Here is a 23484-nt window from a genome sequence, read left to right on the forward strand (position 1 = left end):
AAGTCAACACAGACTGTGGAAACTTCACACTGGACTTCAAGCATCTTGCATTGTGTGCCTCTCCATTCTTCCTCCAGACTCTGGGTCCTTGGTTTCCAAATGAGATGCAAAAGTTGCTCTCATCAGAAAAGAGGACTTTGGACCACTGAGCAACAGACCAGTTCTTTTTTTCTTGAGCCCAGGTAAGACGCTTCTGACGTTGTTTGTTGTTCAGGAGCGGCTTGACAAGAAGAATACGACATTTGAAGCCCATGTCCAGGATCCGCCTGTGTGTGGTGGCTCTTGATGCACTAACTCCAGCCTCAGTCCACTCCTTGTGAAAGTCCCCAACACTTTTGAATGGCCTTTTCCTGACAATCCTCTCCAGGCTGCGGTCATCCCTGCTGCTTGTGCACCTTTTTCTTCCACACTTTTCCCTTCCACATAACTTTCTATTAATGTGCTTTGATACAGCACGTTGGGAACATCCAACTTCTTTTGCAATTACCTTTTGAGGCTTTCCCTCCTTATGGAGGGTATCAATGATGGTTTTCTGCACAACTGTCAAGTCAGCAGTCTTTCCCATGATTGTGATTCCTAATGAACCAGACTGAGAGACCATTTAAAGGCTCAGGAACCCTTTGCAGGTGTTATGGATTGATTAGCTGATTGGAGTGGGACACCTGGAGCCTAGACTGTTGAACCTTATCACAATATTCTAATTTTCTGGGATTGTGGATTTGGGGTACAGCTCATGAGCTGCACGCCATAATCATCACAATTATAACAAATTAAGGCTTGACTTATCTCGCTTTGCATGTAATGCGTCTATCTCATATATCAGTTTCACCTTTTAATTTGCATTACTGAAATTAATGAACTTTTGCACGATATTCTAATTTTTCGAGTTTCACCTGTAGGAAGGTGCTGAAAGGCATCATCTCATACTGCACAGGAGATGGCAATGGTAAACCCCTGCTGTATTCTACCGAAGAAAACCACAGGGCATTGTGGTCATCGGGAGTCAACACCGACTCGACAGCATAACCTTATGTGTACGAGAGAGAGAGAGAGAGAGAGAGAGAGATTGCATGCAAGGGAGCACGTGAGCATTAAGTATTTTGATATAGAGCATAGGCCTGTGCTTTGGTGATGCTAAAGCCAAATAATCTGCACCAATGTATCAGCTCTGCTCCAAGACAGCCTCTCAAAGCGCAGTCATCTCCACGCTGTCTGGAAACAACGGTGCCGAATATTTGGCTTCAGCATCACCAAAACAGAGATTCAGAAAGAGATCCACTTATTGTGTGGGGTTGGCACTCAGGAGACAATTTTGATCTTCTGGTACTGAATAGGGTCAAACTTCCCCAGAAGGAACAGGTACATGGTCTGGGGATGCTTCTGGACACAAACCTCTCCCTGGTGTCTCAGGGAGAGAAGTGCTTTCTATCAGCTTCAGCTGATATGCCAGTGGTGTCTGTTTTTTGAGATAAATGACCTCAGAACAGTAGTACATATGCTGGTCACCTCCAGACTTGACCACTACAATGTGCTTTATGTGGGGCTGCTATTGTACATAATCCAGAAACTGCACTGGGTACAGAATGCGGCAACCAAGTTGGTCTCTGGGTCATCTTATTTATTTATTTACATTTTATATCCCACTCTTCCTCCAAGGAGCCCAGAGCAGTGTACTACATAGTTAAGTCTCTCTTCACAACAACCCTGTGAAGTAGGTTAGGCTGAGAGAGAAATGACTTGCCCAGAGTCACCCAGCAAATATCATGGCTTAATGGGGATTTGAACTAGGGTGTCCCCGGTCCTAGTCCAGCACTCTAACCACACCACGCTGGCTCTCACACTGGATCTTGAAGAGACCAACTCTCTATACTGGCTACCAATAAGTTTCCTGGCAAAATACAAGGTGTTGTTTATAACCTATAAATCCCTACACAGCTTAGGCCCAGGGTATTTAAGAGAATGTCTTCCTCACTATGAGCCCCATCACCCATTGAGATCGTCCGGAGAGGTTCATCTGCAGTTTCCACAAGCTGGTCTGGTGGCTACACAGAGATGGGCCTTCTCTTTTGCTGCTTTGAGACTCTGGAATGCACTCCCTGCTGCTAAAAGTGCCTTCCTATCTCTTAACAACTGTTTAAAAGTCTCTAAAGACAAATTAATTCACCCAAGCTTTTAAACTAGACTTGTGGTTTTAAATTTTGTTTTAATTTCTGTAAACTGCCCAGAGATGGAAGTTTGGGGTGGTGTACAAATATTTTTTTTAAATCACTTTTTTTCAGTCCATCTTAAAGTTCTATTATCAGCCCTACAATTCACTCAGGCAAGCATATTCACCAGCTAAGAAAGTGCTTCTCCTCCCTTTAGCAAAGCAGGCCTTAAATGACCTAGTACTTCTGTTAATGAGGTTGTTATAGCAACATGTATTCTGATATTGGGACATGAGTACTATTTATATAAATGTAATATGACCTTAACCATAACAAAGATCATATATGCACAGCAGTCAAGGAAACTAAATTGGCTGTTTGTGGAAATAGCTGCAATGATCTAGCTCAATAGACTTCTGTACTTTCCTCTTTGAATTTTAAAAGCATTGTGCTTCAAGCTCATGATCTTGCCTAATGGACAATATGAACAAGGTGAATTAGTGTATTTAAGGTCAATTGAGGCGTATAGTGCTTGATTTTAGTATGAGTTTTGTGACTTTGCTTTTCACAAAATCCATTTTTCAAGCCTAGTAGGAAAGAGATTTGTGTTAACCTTATTAAAGTTTCTGAATGATAAACAAAATCTTGCTACTAAAATGATCTAGGATTGTGACTGTTTCCAACAGGAACTATCACACTCCTATGGTTGCAGGGCTTCTTAGTAATGTCAGATAATAGCTATTCAGTGAGGGTATTTAAGTGCTTTGAATTATAACTTTGCAGAGGGAACATTCACTGGGCAGTATCTTGAGTAAGTTTGTCACCACTAAGTCCCATCACATTAGCAGGTTATTCATGACTAATTTGTCTCATGGATTTCAATAGTCATGACTAACTACTCTGGATGATACCCATTATTAAATATGCCACCCTACAAGTGGTCCCTCTAATTTTTTAAATCTCTGTGAGGAATGAGTTCTGTTCTGTGTGTGCACCTGCATTCAGAATGGGGCCTTCCTGATTCAACCTGAGCAGGATCTAAAATTAACTGAGCGGACATCCAAAAATTTCTGAGTGTGTGTACATTCACATGCCTTAGAGGGAGCAGTGCACCCTACCTAACCAGCAGAGTTAGGGCAAAATGTTTCGCAAAGAATTTCTGGTATTTTCACATTCATCATATATGTAGTCCAAGGTAGCCATTCTACTGTAATCTTAACATTAGAAGCAATATTGATAAATCAGAATGTAAAACATCCAGTATCAATAATTCAGGAGAAAATCTTTCACAACTCCTTGTGAAAGAAGGCTATTTGGCTCTTAGTTACCAATTGGCTAGATGTCATTGTAAGAATGACATTTCAGCTGTTGATGTGTAGAATCTATTCATGCTGCACCACCACCACTCTAGAAGCCTGGTTTGCTGAACACTCATCCCATAAACGTTACTGTGCATGGATAAATACGAAAAATTCGCTGTGGGGACTTAGTTATACTAAGACAGAAGTCTCACTGATGTTAAAAAAATGGTAGTTTGCACCTTTTTTGCTGATTCCACAGTGAACATTTAATAAATGGCCATTGAAAAAAACCATCAAGAGCCCCCTTAGTGCAGTGGCTAGAGCAGCGATTCTTAACTTGTTTACTCCTATAGACCCTTCAGCTAAGGTGTTATCCTAAGGAGAGCCAGCGTGGTGTAGTGGTTAGAGTGTTGGACTAGGACCGGGGAGACCCGAGTTCAAATCCCCATTCAGCCATGAAACTTGCTGGGTGACTCTGGGCCAGTCACTTCTCTCTCAGCCTAACCTACTTCACAGGGTTGTTGTGAAAAAGACACTCAAGTATGTAGTACACCGCTCTGGGCTCCTTGGAGGAAGAGCGGGATATAAATGTAAAAATAATAATTATTATTATTATCCATGTATCTCCTCCATCCTACTGACATAATGTATTTTCATAAGAATGAAGAATCTGCAGGCAGCCTGTGAGACTTCAGTGGGATCTCAGAACTGATTCAGGAGAGCACTAGCAGGCAATCAGAGAGAGGCAGCTCTGGGCCCCTTTCTTATGCATTGCTGGTTTTAGAAGAGAATCTGTTACACTCTGGTGACACGTCAACAGTGAAGGTATAATTAAAATTAACCACTGGCCCCAGATTAAGAGCCCCAACCTAGAGTGTTTGGTATGGATGAGGAAAACTTGGGTTCCAATTGCCACTCAAAATATACAAAGCTCACAGGACATTCATGGGCAAGTCTCTCTCTGCTTAACTGGACAGGATGTCTGTTGATAGTTTTGGATATGAGCTCCTTGTAGAAAAAGCAGGATGCAACAAATGTAAACAAACAGCTTTGAAATCCATTCCTAAAATGGAGTGTACTGGTTATTCCTACAATGGAATTCAGAGTTGTTTTACCTAGGCAGAATTTTAGACTGCACACCTAAAATGGCATCTTGCTGCCTGGAAATGAAAATTTTTGTACATAGTAACTCCACATATAAGTTCTATGAGCCCATGGAAAACTTAAATAAGTGACAGAAGAATGTCTTGCACTGAGATTATGTATTTCAGATTTACATGAAATATTTTATATATAAAACTCTGTTAAGTGATTTTTTTTCCAATTTAAAAATCTAAAGAATTCAAAAATAAGGCATTCAATATTTTGAAAAAGTACAGATTTACAAAATATGTATATTCTGTCATGAAAACTTCACATCAACATTATACACTTTGAAAAAAAATACAAACGGGATATATTACAAATTTATGTAGCAATAACTTAGGTCATAACATGCAATAAAAAGTACATTAATCAAGGTACACAAGCTTTTAGAGTTTTGAAACTGAAGGGCTTGTTTTGCAGACACATTTGTATGCAAGTCAAACGTGGCACTTGAGAAATTCTGGTAGCAATTCCTATCGTGAGTTAAATTGTACATGATAATTAGGAGGATGCAGGTTAACGAAGTAGCTATTTCTTATGAATCATTCCAACTTTGTTCAACAATAGCTGAAACTCTCTTTTCATATTCACGTTTGTTTTCCTGATAAAGTTGTGCAGCCTGACTGTTGGCAGGACTATTTGGGTTGGGTTCGTCAAGCAGCGACTGAAGCGAGAGGAGCAAGCCAAAAAGAAGAATAAGAAAGACATGTAACCAAAAGTAGAGCAATAAAAAGTGTGAAGGATATAACTAGACTGAGCTTCAGGTTTGTAAACTTAAGTCTTCAGAGAGGACTTACAATGATGTCCTGTCTGAATAATTATATTGCAGTATATCAAAATATATCATATTATATAATACTGTCTTCTCTGATTAGAATAATAATAATTAATGCAATAATGGACAACTCTTCCCAACCACCCCACAAAAACCCACAGCCCTCACATTGCAGTTAAATCCCACTGAAATAAAGGGAGAAACCCCAAATGCATGTATTCTATTATGAGTGGCTAATGTTTATGAGAAACTGAGGTTCACTTATATCAACCAATGCCAACGAGGAAAACCAATCATAACTGAACCTTTTCTCTCAAGCATCTCTGACAAAGACTACTGGTACTGCAAAGCCATGCAATGACTACAAATAGTGCCACTATTCATTACAAGAATGCAGCTGAAGGTTAAAGGGCTAGCAGTTCCCTCCACAACTCTGGAGAAGAATTGACTTGTACACCATTTGCTAAACTTACCTGGATTGAGGTTAAAATAGAGGAGACATCATATGTTGGACTCCAGCGATTCTGAAGAATATCTAAACATATGCTACCATCTGCATATACTAAAACAAGAAGGAACTGGTTTTAAAGGGATGCCACATTTTTTTCAAGTCCACTGCTGTTGAACACTGAATGAATTAGCAACATATTTCTCCCCAAAGCTCAGCACTTCAGTTCATGTTCACTCAACAGTGTAGCAGTTTTTGCAAAGTCAGAACTTGGGCTGCATTTGCAAACACACTGCGACCGACATGCAGACTAATGTTGCATGCGGGCAAAATAACGTCTTCCACATGCACTGGGGGAAGCACAATTTCCACTAAGCCCTTCCTTCTCTCGCTTAGCCCCCTGTGCCTCCTGGAAATATATCTCTGAGGGTTGGGGCAGGCACAGCAGCTGGAGAGGGAAGGCAGGGGAGCTGCTGCCTGCTTACAATGCTGTCCCACCTGTGTAAGAGTCTCAACATGGGACACTGAGCTGGATCCAGAGGACCATGAGCAGATCACCACTTGCAGAAAAAGCCTTGCCCACCTTCTGCCCCTGTTGCAGATCCAACTCCCTGCAAAATGCTAATCCCAAGGAGACCCTTAGGCATAGTGTACAATATGACATGGGGGACCACTGATGGAAATTGTGCCCTCCTTTGTACAAGTGAAATACTGTTTTGCTCGTGCAAACCCTTCTCCAGTCCAACCACTGACTTAAAAGCATGTCAAGTGAACTCTGGCTAACAAGCTGTGCAGCCTACTGTTGCCCCAGGGCTGATGCAGGCTCGTAAGCAGTCCCGGCACTGTTCAAAACCAGTGGTTGCGCAAGCAGAACTATCACCATTCCCCCCACCCCACCCCACCGCAGTGAATGGTGTGGGGGGGGCGGGGGGGGCTGGTAGCGCCATTTGGGCTCCGCTTGATCTCTGCAGTGTCAAGACTATTTACAAGTTTGCAGCAGCCCTGGGGTGGAGTGTTATTGGGGGTGGTGGTGGGGTAGGCTGCACATCAGTAGGACTTACTTCCAAATAAACATAGATAGGACCAGGCACAATGTATTTCTGAGAAGCATCTCTTTCCCAGATAACTTTTCAGCCACTGCACAACCTGCAGTTAGACCAGTGTGAGTAGTTCATAGAACAGGAGGTCACTGCAAGTGTACATGCAACTACAGCAACTAATTATCTATATCTATAATTCACTGTAAGAGGAAAACCAGAAGTCTAGTTCTCCAGATTTAAAATGAGTCACACACATGTGTTTTCCATATCCTTCTACAGTTAAATGTGAAACTGGAGGCTAATAACATACGTTTCTGATACAGTCAACAAAGAATGATGTGATTGGAAGGAGTTTAATTTTCCCTTTATTTGTACAGTAAGAAGGGGAGGGGCACCCTACCCATCTATCAATGGGGAAATAACTGGGCCACAGCCCAAAGAGCTGCTTTATGTGCATGTGTGGGCTTCCATACACACAGCAGGACTTTCAAGTTTCTCTCAAGGAGAAGTCCTCCTTTAGATTGTGAGTCTGCAGACAGGCAGTCTTTTTTCCTAACCCTAGACAGTGGCTAGCAATATCGGGCACCTCAGAAATATTAATCACTCACTTCCTCTCATTCTTAATTGGATGATAGTGAGACTACATCTGCCTCCCAGTTAACTCAACCCTTAAAGAGATGAAACAACATGCTATACACGATATATATTTCTGGTTGTATTACGGAGACCCAGGTGGGGAAGCTGGGAGAGATTAGTTTTTCCTAGCTGTGTCCACTTGGGCATTTAGTGCAGCATCTACATAGGCTGGAGGGTGGGGGTCACTGTAATGTATAAAAGCTCTATTTTCCTCTCTAGGCCCTCTGTCCAAGTGGGTGCCAGTTCAGAGTGTTTGTACCTGGTGCTGGACTCTTGGGACAAAGTGGGGATTCTGTTGGTGTATCGCCCACCCCACTGCCCAGCTGTCTCCCGGCTTGAGCTCATGGGGTGGTCTCGGATTTGGTGCCAAGGATTGAGAATCATGGTTCTGGGCGACTTCAACATTCTTGCTGAGGTTGCCTTGTCTGAGGCGGTTGAGGACTGGGAAAGATGTATTAGAACCCTCATTAGCATGCTGTGACACATTTGCACAGTACTTTGAGGGCAAAGTCACCCTCATTTGTCATGAGTTGGATTCTACAGCCGATGCAGTGCCACTGGGAGAGGTGTCCAGCGTATCACCTGGTCCAGTTTTGCTGGAAGAATTTCAATACTTGTTGAAAGTGCTGGTTATTACCTATAAAGCCATTAACAGCTTGGGACCAGGCTATTTAAGAGAGCACCACCTCTGTTATGAACCTGCCTGCCTTTTACGATCTTCTGGGGGGGGGGGTCGGGGGTCCGGTTGCGGTTGCCACCAGCTCGTCTGGTGGAGACTCAGGACCAGGCTTTCTCTGTGGCTGCCCCAGGGCTTTGGAATATGTTCCCTGCTGAACTAAGAGCATCTCCTTCTCTGTTGTTTTCAGGAAGACCCTCAAGGTTTTTTAATTGCCTGAGTGAATGATGTTCAGCATGTTCTAGATGAGGTTGCACTCCCCCGAAGGACCAAGTTCACAGCCTGAAAGAGATCATTGATCCAGCACTGCTGCTAGAGGCTCAAGTGCCCCCTGTGCCTTGGAGTGCCTTTTATCAGCTTCAGCTGATATGCCAGCTGCAACCTTATCGGGATGGAGATAGCTTGGCCACAGTTCCTCATGCTCCGGTATCCACCTGTTTAGGAGGCAATGCACTGTATGTGGGACTGCCTTTGAAAATGGTCTGGAAACTACAGTCGGTACAAAATAGGGCTGCAAAATTATTAACTGGTGCTGGCATTTTGATCATATCCTGCCAGTGCTTTGTCAGTGGTTTTCAGTCCATTTCTGGGCCCAATTCAAATTGCTCCTTTTAAAGCCCCAAATGGCTTGGGACAAGGTAACCTGAGAGAATGCTTTGCCCCATATGTTCCGACTCAGATCTTAAGATCTTCTTTGGAGGCCCTGCTCCAAGTACCCCTGCCAAACGAGGTGAGGTGGGTGGCTGGCTGTGAGGGAGAGGGCCTTTTTGGTAGTTGCACACCATTTATAGAATAGCCTCCCCGGTGAGGCTTGCCTGGTGCTGTCACCTTGTCCTTTTAGATGCCAGAACCTTTCTATTTGCTCAGGCTTTTAAAAAAACAATTTTAAAATTGATTTTTTAAAAACATTTTTTAAATGTTTTGTACTTCATTTTGTATTTTTGTTTTATTAATTTGTTGTGTTTTATGTATATTTATTGGATGTTTAACATTGTGCTGTCAGCCTTGCAGAGAACAATTTGTTATAGAGCAGCTAACGTTTATGGTGATGATGAAGAAATCAATATCTAATTTTGAGAAAGGAAGCTTGTACAATGGAAAATGCACACCAGGATAACAGCTCACTCCCGCAGGAGCAATGCAATAGCTCTATAGTTCAGGGCTATGATGACCATGGGTTAGGACTAAGAAGTACATTGCTTGTAAATTAAGTCACAAAAGCTTCCCAGAAACAAAACATATTTTTACAGGACATGGTAAGGGGATGGATGTAGATGATCCTGATAGGGTTTGTTAAATTAAAAGGGGGGGAAATCCTTTAGTCAGGGGTCAAGAAATGTTGGCACAGCTAGACAAAATATTTTACTCATCAGATGGTCTCTCAAGCTATGTTGATACATTACTCATCAGGACTTTTTTTCACCCATCAGGCATTATTTTTCACTCATCAGACTAGTCCAGTGGTTCCCAACCTGGGGGCCTCCAGTTGTTGCTGAACTACAACTCCCATCATCCCCAGCTGCAACTAGTTCAGCAACATTTGGAGACCCCAGGTTGGGAACCACCGGACTAGTGGATTGGAGGATTCCCTGAGCCATATTAATCAGGAGTATCTTTACTTGTCTCTGGAAAAAATAACTGGGCAGCATCCAGATCCTTGTGATCAATGGAAGCTTATTGTATAAATAGGATGAGAGTTGTGCTTGTGCAAGGTGTCCTTACACAAGTGGAAAGGGTCCTGGAATGAGCTTTTGCTAATGGGGCATGGCTGTGCCAAAGGTCTGAATGCTGCCCTCTTTTTGCAGTCTTAATTAGTTTCAATGTACTTTTGCAATTACATGAATTGCTTATAGGTTCTGGAGAGCTCCTGGGCTAAGCAGCTGTCATTGTTCTCTTTAGCAAAGTCTGTCAAAACACTGCTAAATGTCAGGGAAGATCACTGCACTTCTATAGCTGCACAATCATGAGTACTCACCATTGGGATGAAACATTTTTGATAAAAACCTAACAGTAGGAGGCTTATTTGGATATTCTTCTGAAAATTCTATTATTAGCTTAAAGGTACCTGTACAAAAAAGGGGGAAAATCATGTACACACAATTTGCTTTAAGAAGCCAAACAGGACATCATAGTTTTACAAAAGTAATTATGATTAAAGTCAGCGCCTACTGCTCTAAAAATAATGTTAGACTAAGTGTTTATTTTTATTTCAAGTGTTAATAAAACTCTGCAACACACAGCTATGAATAGAGATAACATCAGCATCCTCATAATATCTTAGTAGACAACTCAACAGAATATGGAATGCAAAACTGCCTTGAGCCATTTTGGAAGGGCGGTATACAAATCAATCAATCAATCAAATAAATAAATAAACTTGGAACCAGAGCGAATAAGATACACAGATATCAACTATACTGAAAAAAAGCATTAATAAGTTATAGTTCTGTGGAATTTCTACAGGCTGGGAATTCAACACTGTTGTGATGGATGACAACACCACCCCCACCAACTCCCAGAAAGGAGTTTAAGTGAATTGTGTCTGGCCAACTTCTTTAGCAGAGGGAGTTCTGATTTACAGAACACTGCATTTTAAACTGGAGCATAGATTCACTATTTTGGTGAATAAGAATTAAGGGCTTCTGCACATATTATTTTCTACATGGAAAGTATTTCTGTGCAATGAACAGCATGAAATCTATGCAATTTCATGTATATAGCAATATACATGCAAAGGATATATGCATGTGCTTCACACAATTTCCAATACAAAAGTATCTTTCTCATGGGAAGAAGGTTCATGTGCAAATCAGACTGAAATGAGAGACCGAGAGAGGCACAGAGAGAGAGAGAAGGCGGGGGGAGGAGTGCTAGAAGTTGAACACAGAAAAAGGAGAGTTTTAAGCTTGAACAAGAGACCAACTTTTCCCAATGAAAATTTTCCTGAGGACTATAAACACAGAAAAACATTCCTGAGATTTTCTCTACAGAAGGTTGTTTCTTATTCCAGAGGAGGATCTCAAGAAAGTGTCTTATCCAGAAAAGAACATCAGAATTTATAATCCTGAAAAGCAATCTTATACAACATGCTGGAGTTTTTATATCTAGTTTTTAGCCTGCTTTTCGAAGGGAAAAAAGGGCTTATGCAGGGGCATAACTACAATTAGGCAGGGGGAGGCCGTTGTCTCGGGGCCCCCCTCCTTGGGGGGCCCCCTCAGAGGCTCTCCCCCACCCGATCTTCCTTTTGAAGTCATGTAAAAAAAAATTCTCCTCCTTGTTCTGGCGCCGCCCGCTATTTCCTTCTTGTTTGTCTCTGCGAGTCCACCCCTGGGGGGGCCCCTCAGAGGCTCTACCCCACCCAGCGCCTACCCAATCTTCCTTTTGAAGTCATAAAAAAAAAAATTCTCGGCGGGGGGGCCCATTTAAGAATCTTGTCTCAGGGCCCACTCCAACCTAGTTACGCCCCTGGGCTTATGAGATCACCATGTTCATGTGTTTCTCCAATAACTTTTGCTTTTATTGTCTGATTCAAGCCAAATTCACAGCACATGGGAAAAGGTCTGGAAGGACCCTGATGCGGGGACTGATGATCCATGATGTTGGTTGCACATCATCACCAGGAAGTCTGCTGAGTGTGCATTCACATGATCACCAGGAAGTCAGTACGCTGGGAACCAGAGGTTTCCAGGAGGCATGTTGCTCAAACTTGCCCGAGTCCAATTCCTGAGTCCTCCCCACGCAAAATTCTCCACCTGACTTCAAATCCTGATTACAAAGTTGGGCAAAAGTTGGGCTAAGGGCTCAGGCACTGGATTTGGCTCAAACAACATGCTCACCAGCAGGGCTGTCCTTAGGGCATGGCAAGCAAAGCGACTGCCCTGGACCCTGCTCTTTTAACCCCCATTAGAATTAACTGGAAGGGGGGCCTGCACTGGCTGATTTGCCCCGGGTCCCACACCCCACTAGCGCTCTCTAAGGACAGCCCTGCTCACCAGGCATGCATGTTTGCTAGGAACCTCCAGTTCCCGGATTACTGATTTTCAACAATCATGCAAACCCGCCCAATCAAAAGCTAACAGGATTAATGAGCTAGGGCAGAGGTGGACAATTCTTCAACACAGAAGAAAATGTTTAGAAGTTTTTGGCTATCAAAAATCTGTGTGTATGGTTAGTTGGAGTTCTCTCTGTTAAAAGCCTTAGGTGTGTTGTATGGCCCAAGGGTTGCAAGTAGCCATTTGCCTCATTGCTTGCCTGTGATGAGCATGAACTGCCTCCAGGCATGGAAGCTTTCTTTCTTTCTCTCTTTCTCTCTCTCTTTCTTTCTTTCCTTTGATTTGTATACCGCCCCTCCAAAATGGCTCAGGGCTTTACAAAACTCCTTTCCCCCTTTTAGGTCACAACTGACTAATAGCTGTGCAAGAGCCAGGCCAGCAAAATATGTTAAAGGGATTTGCTTCTGTAAATATATTTGCAAGGCCCATAGAAGTTATCCAACCACTTTCTAGTGTGAACCCAAAATCAAATATTAACACAGAACAGCTTCAATCCTTACAGCATGTGTTTAGCAGGGGGAAGGGGGGCATCTATCTTAAATAAGACCCATTCAAATCAATTATATATACAAATATCATCTATCTTAAATAAGACCCATTCAAATCAATTATATCTACAAATATCTTTTTTAAAATGTTTCCAACTTGCAAGGAACTAGCCTTCTAATTTTTGTTTTTAAGCAGTTCTTCAAGATACAATGCCTGAGAGAGAGAAGCAGATTACTCAAAGTCTGCCTAAACTATTGCCATAGCATTCACACACTTTGTTTATTTTCACCAAGACAGTTTTATATACAGATCAGTTCAAGGGAATTTCCAGTTGTTTTTACTTCCAGTAACAAAAGAGGAATCAGAATCATCCACCACAGGCAAAACAAGACATAACTTTAATAAGCATGGAAAATGCTGAAATGTTCTAGGATCGACATGTGCACTGGCTGTTCAAACATCCCCCAGAAGTTAGGTGGCTCTACTAAATACAGGAGATAATTTAGAGCTCAAAGGCGTGGTTTTAGATACAATTGTTGGGTGTGGATGTTACTGTGTGTCTCAGCCTCTACTTTGCAAAACCCAGTTGAACATCAGTGATCTCAAATTGGGAGGCATCCAAGCTGTCCATCAACAGTCATGTCTGACGGCTTTATGCTGTGTCTGGGTGCCTTGCTGATGGAACAGTGGCTGGCATCCAAAGAGCAAAGGCTTGGGCATGATCTGTGGGACTTAGAAAAACAAAACCAGCAAGCCCTTGTAGCATACCACAAACTGCTCTTGAAATGTGGGGAGTTTCAAGAGCAGCTTGGCATGTGGCATCGGGACTAATATTCAAGAAACACAAGTCCAAAGCTCTCTTGGGCAAGTAGAACTAGTTACATGGTTCTTTGGATTCCAGCCTGTTGCTTCAAATACTCTCTTTTAGGCCCTGATTCCATGGTTACAGGACATGGGAATCCCAAAGGCGGACAGAAGCAGTTTGTTCTAATGACCAAAAAAGAAGAAGCTTAGAGCTGGGACTAATGCTTCTTTCCAGAATGGAGCCAATGCACACACAAAGCACCGGAGGAAATGGCTGGCTGCCAAACATAGGAGTGAAAGTATTTCCAAGCTGGTGGACCTTGCTAACTACTGATTAGTTAGTAACTTCAGATGATCTAAAAAATGGCCTTATACCTTATTAGAAGGATATCAGCAGTACAGTATTAGTTTGCTAATCTAGGATGCAATCTGAATTGCTGTTAATCACAAACAATCCAATTTGAATCAGTGATACAAACAGTGTTCCATCTAACAGGGATTTCCAGATGTTGTTCACTACAACTCCCAGCATCCCCAACTCCCAGCATCCTCTTTTGGCTGGAGATTGTTGGAGCTGTAGTAAACAACATCTGGGAATTCCTGTTAGAGGGAACACTGGATACAAGTATAGTTGATTCTGGATTTTATTTTGTATTTGTATTTCAGTTTTATTGTTACAGTGTATGGCCAAGTTTATAGACTTACATAGGAGTACTTGTCAGTAGGTATGGTGAAAATAACAGGGTTTAAGATATTTATATACTAAGAAGCATGAGATTTTGCCTATGTGTTATGGATAGATTTGCTATTTTCCCTACTTCTTTTGTGTATGTTTTCTGCAGTTGGAATTTTATTGTAAATATATCATCTGATTCAACTACTGTGCAACTGCTAAAAGCAAAAAGGTAAACATTAAGAACTTACCATCTTCAAAAGGAGTACCTTCTGGCCTAGAAAGAGACAAAAATATGTGACTTAAAAGATTTTTACAGTAATCATTTTTTAAATTATGAAGTATAAGAAAATAAAAGTACTTTTTACAATGGATTTGCCACCATGTAGGTTCCATAAAACTGTAGCAAGAATATTAGGTTAGTAAGCAAATGTGACTGAAGACAAATTTGATTTTCAGTCTCTAGGTACAGCTGCTAACAGAGTCCTGCTTACAGAGGAGAGGAGAGCTGGTCTTGTAGCAAGCACGTGTCCCTTTAGCTAAGCAGGGTCCACCCTGGTTGCATATGAATGGGAGACTAGAAGTGTGATCACTCTAAGATATTCCCCTTAGGGGATGGAGCCGCTCTCGGAAGAGCAGAAGGTTCCAAGTTCCCTCCCTGGCTTCTCCAAGGTAGGGCTGAGAGAGACTCCTGCCTGCAGCCTTGGAGAAGCTGCCTGTGAAGACAACCCTGAGCTAGACCGACCAATGGTCTGACTCAGTATATGGCAGCTTCCTATGTTCCTAGGAACTGTAAGACAGTAAGACTATTCTCTTGAGTTAGGCTGGTTAGGCTGCTCATGTGGAGCGCCGGGATCAAGCCCAAGCACACGCAGAGTGGGGCGCAGCCAAAGCATGCACAGAGCCGGGCTCCTAGAGTGCCCAACTTCCAGGGGAACCCCCTAATGCATTGAGCTCACTGCGCAGTGCATTGAAGGATTTCAGGAGTCCAGGAAAATGAATCCCACCCTCCAGTGATCTGTCCTGCATGGAGCAATGTGGATCGTGTGGGCGCACGGTGGCATACCAAAGATTTGCCAGGAGATCATATGGGGGGAGGTAAATGAAACCCTGCCCTCCTTCCCTGCCACCCACGATTGCGTGCATAGCCTTAATGTGTGGTCTTTGGATTTTCAGCCAAAGTCCTTCGTACAGTATTGTGAAGCGACTGAGAAATCTTGATAACTCGCTCAATTTTAAAGTAGAATTTCCATGCTGGCACATTCATATTTAAAGTTAGGAGCCAACTTAAAAAGGAGCAAACACCAAACTATTTGTCTTTATAACCCTGCTGCACTGCTATACTGAAGGCGTTGGGAAGTAAGATCTGACTCTCTCACTTGAAAATATATTTCCCCAAAGGGTATTCAATTGTTTCAGTCTCCTTTATTAAACTTTTGTATCAACCCTTGTGTGAATAAGTTACTTAGAATTTATTTTATTTATAATTAAATAATTTCTTATCTTACCCAAAAATAACTGCATTCCATTGCATTATATTATTTTCAGATGGTGCACCACTGACACCCACAGGAGGGTCTTCTTGCAACCTAACAAAAAAGCAAGGCACACACATTGAAGTGCACAATATAAGCAGATGCTGTTAATAATATATTAAGCAATAATCAAATACTTTACCAACATACTCTTATAAGGACTTCTAGTGCTAAGAACATAGAAATATATATTTATGTGCAAGAAAACACAGCGGGGAAATGACTTGCCTAGCAAGCAAGAGGTTGCTGGTTCAAATCCCCTGTGGTATGTTTCCCCAAATATGGGAAACACTTATATCAGGCAGCAGTGATATAGGTAGGTGCTGAAAGGCATCATCTCACACTGCAATGGAGGAGGCAATGGTAAACCCCTCCTGATTTCTACCAAAGAAAACCACAGGGCTCTGTGGTCGCCAGGAGTCGACACCGACTCGACAGCACAACTTTACTTTATGTGTAAGAAAGAGAGAGAGAGACTGCATGCAGGGGAGCACATGAACATTAAATATTTTGATATAGAGCGTAGGCCTGTGCTTTGGTGATGCTAAAGCCAAATAATCTGCACCAATGTATCTGCTCTGCTCCAAGACAGCCTCTCACAGCGCAGTCATCTCCACACTGTCCTGACACAACGGTGCGGATTATTTGGCTTCAGCATCACCAAAACAGAGATTCAGAAAGATGATAGAATTTTTTTCAAACTACCATTACAACAACAATTTCACAGAATGGATTAAGCTTCATCATGTGATCCCAATATTCAGAGACCAACCCATATCAGTTAGGAAAATATCTTGAAAGTTTAGATTCACAGATTAATAATAAGAATATGAATATATCACTGTTCAACATGAAGTTCTCAAAGTGGTTTATGTAACAAAAGAAAATATGGGTGAAAGAATGAGCAAAAAACAAAAAGAATGAAAGAAAATGAGCACTCAGACTACATCAGGAAATAACTAAAGAAAATAAAATGGATTTTTAATCACATATTAACAAGCATCTCTTGGAAAGAGGTATTAACTCCATTTGAAGAACACACAGATCAAGAGGACTGATTCTTGATTCTATTTGTACTGTAATATAGTAAGAAGTGAAGTCTTTCTGGGTTGGTGGAATAGTTTGGCTTGAGAATGTGCCATGCCAAAAAACTGAAGCATTTTCTCTCAATGTGGTCAGAAAGCATCTTTTTGTGTGTGTGTGTCATTCAATCCCTCAAGCTGGATTATTAACAGCACATCACTTAGTCCTAGTCACAGAAATGCTGGGCAGACAGCATGGAGATATTCTACATGCCAAGTATAACCTCAACCTTCTGACTACATGCAGCACAGGAGTCTACCTTTTTAAAATCCTTGACACACAGTTAAGTGTTCTTTCTGTCACATTATGACATTGGCTATATCCTCCTAATTAGATTTGTTTAAATTTAAAAGTTTAAAACATTTTATGGGGGGAACTAGTTGGTGTTTGAGTCACAGACACTTTAGGTAGCTCTCTCTCAGTAGCTGTAACATCAGAAGAACGATTTTGGTACATGGAACAATTCATTTCCATTTCTTAATTACCACAAAATGGCATTGGGCAGAACAGCAGCAACAACCTGGTGTTGTCAGTCTGCAGTCCCTTGCCCCTAGAACTATCCTGCTTTTAGGCCACTCTGTTCTTTGAGCATGCTCAGTTCAGGCAGCTGAATGTCAACAGCACAAGTTACTTAAAACCTTGGCTGGAGAGCAAAGAAACGTGACTTCTTGCTACATGATAGCCAGCTTGCACTTCAGTGCTCTGGCCTACGCATTAAGTCCCATCTGTGGTTCAGAGATAGCCTCAGTTCTTTAAAAGATTCAGAAACACCATCCTGTGAAAAGTTCTGAGCTAGGAAGATTTTGTAGCCCATACTGCGAGTTCCACGCAGACAGAGTTAACCAAAAGCCACAGTAAGCATGTCTGCCACTTACTACCATGTTAGCCTAAATGAAACAAGAAACTCTGCCAAAATGTACTTTAGCCCTTTAACTCAGCTATCAGTGTTTAAGTGGATGAAAATACTGATCACTAGTATAGTGCATTTCAAGTGTTCAAAGAGCTTCACATACATTGTCCAAGAAACACTTAAAGAGGTGAGATCTGAACTGGCGACTTTCCGACACAGCTCACCCTCACCACAATGCTAAACTAGCTGTGCAGAATATTATTTGGCATAATGCATTCCGTGCAGACATTTCTCCTGCCAGATATTTTCCCATTCAGGAGTCTTCTTCACCAGTTTACTGGTAAAATTATTCCTCATCATAGAAGCAACAGGGGTTGCCTAAACTGAAGATTGCTTATAGAAAGAGCATATGAATATCCTCCTTTCAGAGGAATTGTTTGAAAATCCTACCTCCAAATGAAATCTTGTGAGTTAAGCACAGCATAAATATATTAACCACAAACGTCTAAATTTTCCATCAGTGTTCAGAGCATTTTATAAGCAAAGTCATGATAAACTGGTCATTTGGTTTTTAGAGGAATAATGTTACTCTGGGGGACACAATAGACTTTCAAAGCTACTGTACAGCTAACTTGCAATCAACCTTTTAAAACAACACCAAACTAGTTTATCGCCAAAATATTTGCAAACATGTTCAATTCAAAAGAAAACTTACTAAAGCCAAGTCCTTTTGTAACTTCTCCAAATCAAAACAATGCACTGAAATGCAGAACATAAATTTCAGTCTACTGCAATGAGCTTTTGGAAGTCTCTGTGGACATATGAATATGGCAAAGAAAAAACTATGATGATTTTGAGGAGGACATCAGTAACTAACAAGAATAATGCAGCCAAGTTGAAAAGTGCACACTTTATTACATAGCAGGGGTAGACAACCTTGGCTCTCCAGCTGTTGCTGCACTACAACTCCCATCATCCCTAGCCACAATTTATTGTGGAGAATCAAGGCTCCTGCTATATAACAGATGCCCAGGGGGCTAGGTTTGTGAGGTCCCCCCTCCCCTCCCCGACCACCACTTTCAGTTCCTTAAAGACTCTGGGGATGATGAATCTAGAACCAGGTATGTTAAGGCAGCTTTCAAAAACAAAGCTAACAAAGATAACCTGAAAATTACAGCTTTGTCTCTTGAACTTTCTAGCTGTATAAAAACAGTTAGTAAACATCAGCAGTACTGAGACCTAGTTCCCAAAGCTAAACCCAGCTTGAATGTATAGAAGTGTCCTGCTCTTGCTTAATTCTCCTAAAACCATTTGTTTCTACATAAGCCCCACTGACTTCAATGGCATGACTTCTCAGGCTCATAGCTTTGGACAATGCTGCAACGGCAACTGTACTGTCAACAAGAGAACCCACTTTGCAGTATCGATATAACCATGTTTGCCATACTGGTACACAACCACCATCGGCCAACCTGTGCTGATTCAGCAGCTACTGCATCCTACCCTAAAAACTTTGGTTGAATATATAGCTATATTGATATAGCTGTATATAAATATCCGTCATAGTAGGAGGAGTATTGGAATTTTCCCATTCTTTATTGTTCCATGGAAATTTTTTCATTTGTAAAAACACACTGTTTCATAAGACTCATTAGTAAAAATGAATAGATACCAATGCAATATTAGACAAGCTTGGCAATTTCAAAGTTGTAATTAATGTTTTTAAGGTTATTATCCCTAAGAAATGTGTGAGTACATATTGTATATGTTTTATTGATTTGCAAGCAGGAAGATAAAGACACTCACATCTCACACAAGAAGCATGATAAATTTTTGTTTCAGTACATCAAAGATACAGAGTAGTGTCTCATTTCTCTTCCTGAGTTGGAAGTGTTTGCATAAATCTGTTAGCTTTTTAGTTCTTTGGTCTGAAAGCAGATTTAATAATTCCTAATCAGAAAAAAATTTGCATGGAATCCTTATAGTAAAGTTCAGCCTACTGAAGGAAGTCGGTAGATGTAAATATTTAGGGCATCAGGAAAATGTGCACAGCAAAATTTTCTAAGATATTCTAATAATTTATTTCATGTAAATGAGAAAAAATTGTACGACAAAATCTTCCAATTCAAAATTTTTCATGAAACTTATATCCCTGCCGGTTCATAAAATCAGACTGTTCTCTATTCATTCCAATCTGAACCAGTAAGGCACACAGGAAGCAGAAAAGGAAAGGCAAAAGACAGAAAGAGGGAAAGAAGGGAGAGCGGGGCTTGCATCCCCCCTCCCAAACAAGCTAGTAGAAGATCAGGCTTAGCAGCAGCCAGGAAATCCTCCAGCCCCTCCTCCCTTGCCTGCAACTTCCTCTTTTGGTCTTACTGGCTGGAACAGCTGCTACTCAACCAGCTCCAGCCAATCTGATTCCTAGGGGGATCCTCCTTGGACTTTTATACACAGCAGGCTTTACCGCTTTACTGCAAACTCGTCCCAAAAAACCAATGCAAATAGTGGATTTTTTTTAGCCCGGATATAAATTGTGCTACACTCTTAACACACAGTGAAAAACCCAAATAGTGTGTGAACTGCTCCCCAATAATCTGCAGGGACTTTGGGGTAAATCTGGCCTATATGTGAACGCCCCCCTCCATTCTGGAGGAGATGCGAGTTAAAGAGCTTTAATGTCCCATGTGAAAAACTTCCTGGCACTGCCCCCAGGAAGAGGGGAAAAATGTATTTAATATACATTCCCTGAAGCAACCAGGAAGTCTATTTTTACCCAATATTTTAGTTCTTCCTGAGAGCAGTGCCAAGAGGAGCCCCCTAGGAATCAGATTGGCTGGAACAGCTTGAGTAGCATTTGTTCCAGCCAGTAAAACCAAAGCAAGAAGTGGCAGGCAAGGGAAGCAGGGCTGGAGGACACACTCTGCTCTGGAGGTTTCCCTGGCTGCTGCCAAGTCTGATCTTTTACCATTATACCATTATTTATTTAATTTATATACTGCCTGATTCCAAAGGCTCTAGGTGATTCACAAAAAGAAAATAAAACAAGCCGTTAAAATAATTTAACACATTCAAAGCCTGGCTAAAAACTGTTCCTTAAGGGGTCTTTTAAAGGTGGGTAAACCTAATGGCACAGTGGGAAAATGATTTGACTAGCAAGCCAGAGGTTGCTGGTTTGAATCCCCACGGGTATGTTTCCCAGACTATGGGAAACACCTATATTGGGCAATAGTGATATAGGAAGATACTGAAAGGCATCATCTCATACTGCGCGGGAGATGGCAATAGTAAACCCCTCCTGTATTCTACCAAAGAAAAACCACAGGGCTTTGTGGTTGCCAGGAGCCAACACTGGCTGGAGGGCACACTTTAAACATGTTAAACCATGAATGTCTATACAGGGAGTGCATTCCACAGCCCAGGAGCATTCACAGAGAAGGCCTGCGCCCAAGCCAACACTAGATGACCTGACGCCATATAGAGACAGACCTCTCTCGAAGACCCGGTGGGGATCATGCAGAAGGAGGCGCTCTCCCAGGTAACTCAGTCCTAAGCCATTTAAGGCTTTAAAGGTAATTACCAGCATTTTGTATTTCACCCGGAAACCTATTGTGGAAGCCAATACAATTGTTTTAACACAGGCAAAATATGGTAACTCTGAGAAACCCCAGAGACCAATCTAGCCGCTTGCATTTTGAACCAACTGAAGTTTCTGAACAATATACAAAGGCAGCCCCACATAGAGCTCATTGCAGTAGTCAAGCCTAGAGGTTACCAGAGAGTGCATCACAGTTCTACTAGCTTGTTTGTTTTTGTCTGGGGGGTGGTAGCCCCTCCTGACCTAATTGACCAGCCACTACTGGCCTCAGGCACCTTGCTCCCTTTGATATCCTACAGCTGTACCTCCTGACTAGACAGTAAATATTACACGGGAACCATTACAATATTAATGTGGCTATTTACATGTTGAGCTTATTGGTAATGATTTTATAGGAGCTGTAAAGTTTCTCTGTGGAATCTGTTCACAATGCCAGGAAAGGCATTTTGGATAGGGCACCTTTCTTGGCAGCCTGCTTGAGAAAAGTAGATGGCTGTTATTGTGCCAGCTTGAGCATACCCTCCTTCAGATGCCTCCAGATGTCAGAGAAAGCTATGAGGCTAAAACAATTACAGAAAGTGACCTCACACACACACTACAAATCTAATAGTTGTGTAAGAGTAAAAAGGTTCTTTATGCACAGGAGTACATAAGAAAGCAGCTGGCTATAAAGCAAGACCACCACAAAAATCCACCCTATGCTTCTTTTCACAGTGTCCTATATAATCATACCAGTTATGGAATTCACAAGCCAGCCTTTACATTCCAGAAAGGAGAATGTGTCTACTTATTTGTCTCTCTATATGCACAAGGGGAGAGGAGAGTGAATTCCAGAAACAATGAAACTCTACTCTAGAGCAGATTAAAAGATTCAGCATGGCCAAGGGAAGTGGAGGATACTGTACGGAAGAAGTTTTACTTACAGCTCTGCTGCTGGTGACGCACTAGGTAACCTGAGGTTATGAAGATGGTTTCTTTCTTTTTGATACTTTGAGATCATTGGAGGGAGAATGTGGTATAACTATTAAATTGAAATGGCAAGGAAGTTTGTGACCCACCCACCCTCTCCCCCACTAAAAAGAAATGCAAAGGACCAAGAAGCACCTTTGCCAGTTTCCTAGGAATAAGTTTTGTGTTTTACCACACAGCGGTTCCAACACTGTTCACTTGTGAAGAAAGAGAATTATGTCCAACAACTTCCCAGACAGCAAACCCCCAAAGCCACCTCTGTGCCCACTACCAGGTGGTGGGGTGTGGAAGTGAAGCAATTGACCAGGTGACTTCTTAAATACAGTATGGCCACTTTTTCCACGTAGCATCCCACTCTAAAGAAACTGGCACTCTTGGTAGCTTCCCTCAACCAGAGGAGTCCGAATCGAATCATTTGTACCTCTGACATGGTAGACTCAAGTCACCTGAATTCAACACACTTTACCAACAAGATGTATACAAGAGACTGTCATCAATGTGTTATAAGAGAACTCTCTCGAATCTGTGCCAAATACCTATAGGTCGCTCTTCTTTTCGGACAAGTACGTAGAAAACAACCACCTCCTCAGTCTTTTGTTCAGCACGATCTTCCTCTCTCCTCCTCCTCCTCCTCCAGTGGATCAATGCATCTTGATTTCCTCTTCCCTGGCAGGGAGGAGGAGGAGGAAGAGGAGGAGAAAGGGGCTACAGACCAGGTGTGGGTCAAAGACAGATCCTTGAAGCTCCTGAACTCTTTGTCGTCTGACTCCTACTAGTTTGGGGGCAGAGCGGAAGAAGCCTCCTCCTTACTAAAGAGAAAACACCCCACACTCCCCCCGAGCGTGGAAGGGAGGAGAGAGGCAGCCCACAGGGAAACACAAGACGGGGAAAGGTGGGCGGGGGAGCAAACCCCAGCTCAGAACCAGAGTGGCGGGGGGGAGGGGGCATGCTGGACCCGGGAGCAACCACCTTTCAGGGGCAGGAGGGAGGGGGAGCCCTTACCTCTTGAAATCCCTCATTAGCCTTCGCCTGGCTGGAGTGGACATGATCCTCCTGCCGCTCTCCAAGTGGGAACAGAACCCGTCTCCCCAAAATGCCTGCGTACCGCTCACTACGCGGCTATCTCCCTCGTAGCAACACCAGCACCACCTCCTCAGCGGCCACCCCTTCCTCTTCCTCTGCTGCTTCGCAAACAACTCCGCAATGGCGTCTCCCTCCGCCGGTGGGGGAGGGAACAAGCCTCCCTTCGCGACTGTACCACTGCG

At 42.3% G+C, this 23484-nt stretch overlaps 1 protein-coding gene across 5 annotated transcripts; it reads right to left on the reverse strand.

The window, feature by feature from the left end:
• Positions 1–4695: 4695 nt before the first annotated feature.
• Positions 4696–23484, reverse strand: UBE2B (ubiquitin conjugating enzyme E2 B). Of its 5 annotated transcripts, none has more exons than XM_053300085.1 (7): positions 23222–23482; positions 18371–18414; positions 15696–15776; positions 14439–14464; positions 10145–10234; positions 5843–5931; positions 4696–5258 (listed from the first exon to the last, which is right to left on the reverse strand). In XM_053300085.1, exons 3-7 carry the CDS (start codon positions 15719–15721, stop codon positions 5130–5132), a joined length of 360 nt encoding a protein of 119 aa, XP_053156060.1. In that variant the 5' UTR covers positions 15722–15776; positions 18371–18414; positions 23222–23482; the 3' UTR covers positions 4696–5129. The 5 variants fall into 5 exon arrangements, 4 of the variants coding, with proteins under 4 accessions (XP_053156060.1, XP_053156058.1, XP_053156061.1 ...); XR_008317085.1 differs by lacking the exon at positions 18371–18414 and adding an exon at positions 7753–7934 and having other exon boundaries at positions 5122–5258; positions 23222–23484; XM_053300083.1 differs by lacking the exon at positions 18371–18414 and having other exon boundaries at positions 23222–23477.

The sequence above is a fragment of the Hemicordylus capensis genome, chromosome 2, assembly GCF_027244095.1.
Source record: "Hemicordylus capensis ecotype Gifberg chromosome 2, rHemCap1.1.pri, whole genome shotgun sequence".
Classification (NCBI taxonomy): Eukaryota; Metazoa; Chordata; class Lepidosauria; order Squamata; family Cordylidae; genus Hemicordylus; species Hemicordylus capensis.

Coding starts and splice junctions, on each gene's coding strand:
- UBE2B (XM_053300083.1), bottom strand. CDS start 23,265: ATGTCCACTCCAGCCAGGCGAAGGCTAATGAGGGATTTCAAGAG. Junction 15,777..23,221: donor CTAATGAGGGATTTCAAGAG/GTAAGGGCTCCC, acceptor CTTTTTTGTTAG/GTTGCAAGAAGACCCTCCTG. Junction 5,932..10,144: donor AAAAATGTTTCATCCCAATG/GTGAGTACTCAT, acceptor TTCTTGTTTTAG/TATATGCAGATGGTAGCATA.